The sequence below is a fragment of the Bactrocera latifrons genome, unplaced genomic scaffold (genome assembly GCF_001853355.1).
Source record: "Bactrocera latifrons isolate USDA-ARS-PBARC rearing strain unplaced genomic scaffold, ASM185335v1 scaffold_276, whole genome shotgun sequence".
In the NCBI taxonomy this organism is placed as follows: domain Eukaryota; kingdom Metazoa; phylum Arthropoda; class Insecta; order Diptera; family Tephritidae; genus Bactrocera; species Bactrocera latifrons.
In genome coordinates, this window is record NW_017536363.1 from 337,115 (window position 1) to 342,487 (window position 5,373).

A 5,373-nucleotide genomic window follows, 5' to 3' on the forward strand; every position below is an offset into this window, starting at 1 on the left:
CACGAAATTTGACTTGGATTACTGCTTAAGGTAATAATATAATCTCCGAAAAAAATGTTCAGATCGGATTACTATAGCATATAGCTTCCATACAAACTGAACACATAATTACTAACAGAAATGCACCTGTGAAGGGTATTTAGCTTCGGTGCAACTGAAGTTAACGTTTTTTCTTGTTTTATATTAAARTTTACCCATAATTTAACGCACTGTATATAAGGAATAATAGTAATTGAGCTAGGACATATACTTACATAGGTATTGAATATATTTCAAAATGCTCATATAAACATATTTTTTATATGTATATCTTTTTGTATATATGTACATATATATCCAGGCGCGATAAATTTACTCAATACATTTTAATTTTGCAGTGTCATGCCAGTTCGTCATCTCACCGTAATCCTATGCGGTTTTTTTAACACTTGCAATTCATTATCTTATAGAAATAAGGTTGATAACAAAAGAAATATATGAATAAACACACATATGGCTAGCCATAATCACAATGAATATTGCTTTATTACTTGCAAACAAATACAAAATTGCTTCAGAATAAAGTTGTTTAAAAATGTATATAAGTAATCGTATAATAATCAACTAATATARGTATTCGTACATACATACATAWTTGTTTGTGTAAAAGGGTGCACTCTATAAAACGACGAAGTTTAGATTGTTTTCGTATTTGCTTGTTTGTAGCCACTTAACAGACTTAATTACAATCTTACGACTTGAATTATAATCAAAGCATAAGTTGGCCGTATCTTATACAATATTATCAATGATGATTTTTAATGTTTCCTACCATATTTTCTGTTTAAGGCAAAATGTAAGTCACTTACGTTTTTTTACGAATTATAATTATTTATATTAAAGCTTTGGTTTTTGGTATACGTTTCGAAATAAAATGGCATAAGCGTAAAAAAGTGCACATATTATGCGCTTATAGAAAATTTTGTATTCCTAAGTTTTTAATTTATTKATATATATTAAGAAAAGCATACACTACAATTATTCTATAAATTAACTAATATAGGCATAACTGAAAATTTGAAATTCACAATTTAAATGACCCTCAAAGCCAAACTTGAAAGATTCAAAAACTAACGTAATATGTTATTTTTATACGGTATAAAATTGATTTTAATTTAGAAGTGCCGCATCATGTCGAATATATGTAAATAAAATCCCATTAATTAATGTTCACATTTGGGATTAGAGGTAATCAGAATTAACTTTTCAAGTATGTCGATTAGCAAAATATGAATGGGTGCTCTGGAACTTATTTTTTACTTAAAGTCAAGGGCGTGTAAWACTTCAAATGAGTTTTCTCAAAACTATGTTTTTTCAAGTTGTTACCAGACTGTAGCTCGAAAACCGCTTGGCATGAAATTTATGCAACTCTTTGGAAGCATGAAAAATTACTACTTGTTCGAATGATTTTTTTTAATCTCGATTTTGATAGCCTTTAGCTATTGGTTTTTCCCCGAAAATCTGGAAGAATGATCTTAATGATGCCATTTTGTTTATTTAAAAATTGGTTTTAGATGATTAACGATTGGAACTATGTAGATCAACTCCAAGAGTCATTACTTTTAAATGTGTAAATACTCCGAAATTTCATAATACCTTATATAGAAAGTCAATAAATATTTTGTGAAATACATAAATTAGAACATCGCACATGAATTGCCATTAAGTTTTGCGAATTGTTAGAAAAGATTGCATTACATCAGTACATAAGATGAATATGCATTACCTAAGTTTAAATATTTCTAGAAAAATAATAACAACAGCCATGCACATTTTTTTGTGTTGCCCTGGATATGTTAGCAAATTTTGATGCCCAATTACGCGTTTATTGTTAAAAGTATTAAAAATGCTCCCATTTTTATGACTTATTGGCTTATTGGTAATTAAATTTATTTTTTTTAGTCACACTTAGAGTTCTGCGCATCTCTTTCGCGCATACAAACATCAGCTTACCGAAAAAATAGGAGCGGAAGGTTTTAAAATAAAAAAAAAAAACGTAAAGATATCTAGAATTGCAGTCTTCAAAATTTCCGGTTTAGTAAATGAAATTCCCCGTCACGTTTTTTCCCATGGGCTACTCAGAAATAATAATATCTCCAAATTCACAGAGGTACAGTCTACCAAAATTAATTTCTCGTATGATGGAACAATCCGTCAAAGATTTGGACGTGGAAGGATATTGTTTTAATAATATTTCACGACAATTTCCGAGACTTAATAGGTTGAAAGATAGAAGATTTAATAATAATGAAAGTAACAGATTTTATCAAATTTTTTACTGTCCTGGAAAATGAATCATAGAAAAGTTTTATAATTTAAGAAAATTTCCTAGGTAAATTGATACTTTATAATTTTCATACTCTACGAGGAAATATGACTATCTCCGCAATCATCTGGACAATTTTTCGGATAAGTTAGGAAATTATAGTGAAGAGAACGGAGAGTAGTCCCACCGGGCCCTAAAAGTGATGGCAGAAAGCAGCCAAGGTTGATAGGATCGTCAAATGATGGCTTAATTGTCCTAAAAAAGTTTTTTGGCTGGAATTTTTTAAAAGGAAWGCTCATTAAAAGAGTTTTGTTGAAATGTAACATATTTCCGAAATTTGTGTCTATACTAAACAAAATTGAAATTATTTATATCGTCACCTGAAATGCGAAATAACGTATCATCAAAAAAATCGAAATTGAGTGTCTTATTGATTACGCTTCTCTACTCCAAATTACATACATAATATTACATATGTTTAACATTTTCAGGTTCTACCCTTAGATATAAACCAGTTTTCACTCATGTTCCATTTTATTTCCTTTTTCATTCATGCCCGATATGTACATAGCACGATATGTACATAGTATACATATACATATGTTATTTTGTTTAATAAACTGAGGGCACAAAATACAATATCCAAAATCGTTTTTTTAACTAGGGCAACGAAACCACTGAAGACCAGTGTAACTGCTGGAAAAAACAACGGATATCAGGAAGTTTAATATGCATTACTAACAAAATTTAGTGATTAAAATTATAAAATTATATTATTAGCGTGCGCAAATAATTATTACATAATAACAATGTGACCAAATTTTGTATCCAGTTTAGATTGCTTCACTATTACTAATTTTCAACAATGACTCAAATTTATTTGTAATACAAAGAAAAAATTATTAATAGCATAAGTTTTTTTGTATACAATTGTACTTTTTTTAAATCGTATAATACAAAAATATATTTAATTTTTATGCAGTGGAAGTGTTATGAAACCAACTCAAAGTCATTGCAGCTTACACATTTGACTTGTAATCCTATTACGGTTTGCAACTGGACTCAGTTCTACTAAAGTTAAAGCACTAGGCTTGCAGTTGGCGCTGTCGGCAAATTATATGTTATATATTTCTGACTTTGCCCACGACAATGGGGAGCCACTAATATGTGAAATGTAAAATATTACAAATGCTAGTAGTTATAACGCTATTTTACCAACAGAAGCATAAATAGCTTTGATATAAATGTTGGATTGATAATTTAAAACAAAAGAATTATTATTAATTATTTGTGTGAAGTGTAGTCGTCTATGTTTTTAAAGCATCAGAACAACCAATTTTTTTTTTTTTTGGGCATTACGAACAGCACCTAATTCACGTTGAATACTTAAAAATTTGAGACTTGACAAAAAATTAAGCTGCTGAAATTTTTAAATAAAAATCTTTAATAATTCAATTCTGTTAATGCTTCCGGAAGGGTGAATAAATATTAAAAAACTAAGGTGTTTTTGTATATTGCAAAGAGGCAAATTTTGAAGTCATAACTGATGTGCTCTCTTTCATTGAATTTCATTCTTTGCATGAATTTCAAATGAATGTTTATAATATGTTCGAAATTTTGAATCTTATTATCTGTCTACCGCATGTAAACTGCATTACCACAAGATAAATTTAAGATAGATAAAACTGATTTTTCCCCGATTTCAGTTGATATCCATAATACCGAATTTCTAAACTTCAACAAAAATACAGAAAAATTGAGCTGCAAACCGTAGTCGGGGCATTAAACAACATAATTTCATAACAAAACACTGATTGAATTAATTTTTTCAATTAAAATTTTTGGTTTCCAAAATTATGGTTATTGTTAAAACTGCATATGAGTTATGCATTAGTAGTAATAGTAATAAAAATGGATTGGCATAGAAACTATAAATTATAATTAATAGAGTTTAAAGTTAACTTTAAAGTACAATACACACATATGCTCTGCTATGTGTCTCATTTGTTCTATTTTGAAGTAAAAATTAATTTACCTTTTGTTTATTTGTTTGTTTCTAAACAATTGACCGTTAGTTGTTATTCAAGCAGTTTAATAATTGTATTATCTTTAAAAGCTTAAAGTTAAATTATTTAAAAATGATATTTTCTTCTAATTATGCGCTATGTAGTGTATATTTGTAAAAAAGCTTCCTAACTCTCCTAGAGTGTTCACTTAAATTATGTCATTGCTTGTGATATTTGATGTTAAGTTGTTGTTGCACTTTCATTCAACATACTATATATATATATATATATGTGTGTGTGTATTAATTTAATGAACGTACGTATATATGTATATGTATGTGTTTGTATGAAATTTGAGAATATCATAAAAAATACTAATTAGTATGGACAAACTAATGCAATTTGTATATTCAGCATTTGTACATTCAGCGCAAGAAAAATTATCATAAAAGTTTAACAAATTTGTTTGTGTGATTTGCAGAAACATCTACACGTGTACACACATTCCGGTGCATACGTACATTTGTATGTATGGTTCTCGACTAGTTTTTGAGGATCTCGAGGATTAAAGCCCATTTCTCAGCTTTGTCCCAATACAGTTATGTCATCTTTTTAGCCCACTTGAGGTCATCGTCGCGTGCCTTGCAGCCTGTACAGTACTCAATTATAGCCTCTAACGTGTGCCAGAATCTAATTAAATGAAATTTAATACAAAACAGATCGGTTGAGGGTAAGCTATTTTGAACATACTTAATCTTTTCCAATGGCCAATTCAGCCACCCCGTAGTAATGCAAAAATATGTCTCATGCGGTGCTACGTGATGTATACGGTGATGTTTTCGTGGTAATACTATGTGATAGTTTTGCAAGAAGAGAACCCATCTCGGTAAACCCCAATAAGTATGCGACCATTTGTGAATCTGTAATATATAGGAAATACTGAAATACTGAGGGATATGAAAATATCGATAAAAATGTATAACTTCTGAAYACATTGAGGAACATACATAAATATGATCGGAGACCATCGCTTGTCAAGTCATATCACTATTAGAAATACTA

General features: G+C 29.3%; 1 protein-coding gene across 5 annotated transcripts in view; it reads right to left on the reverse strand.

Moving 5' to 3' along the window:
- Window positions 1-2,785: 2,785 nt before the first annotated feature.
- The window catches only part of LOC108970021 (transmembrane protein 189), a 21,954-nt gene continuing 19,366 nt past the window's right edge, over window positions 2,786-5,373 (reverse strand). For 4 of the 5 annotated variants that reach the window (XM_018935120.1, XM_018935121.1, XM_018935122.1 and 1 more), the window contains exons 5-6: window positions 5,062-5,231; window positions 2,786-5,001 (exon numbers count right to left, since the gene is read on the reverse strand). In XM_018935120.1, the coding sequence (XP_018790665.1) occupies window positions 4,911-5,001; window positions 5,062-5,231 (261 nt within the window). In that variant the 3' untranslated portion in view covers window positions 2,786-4,910. The remainder of the gene's footprint in view (window positions 5,002-5,061; window positions 5,232-5,373) is intronic. The other variant, XR_001993452.1, reaches the window with a different exon arrangement.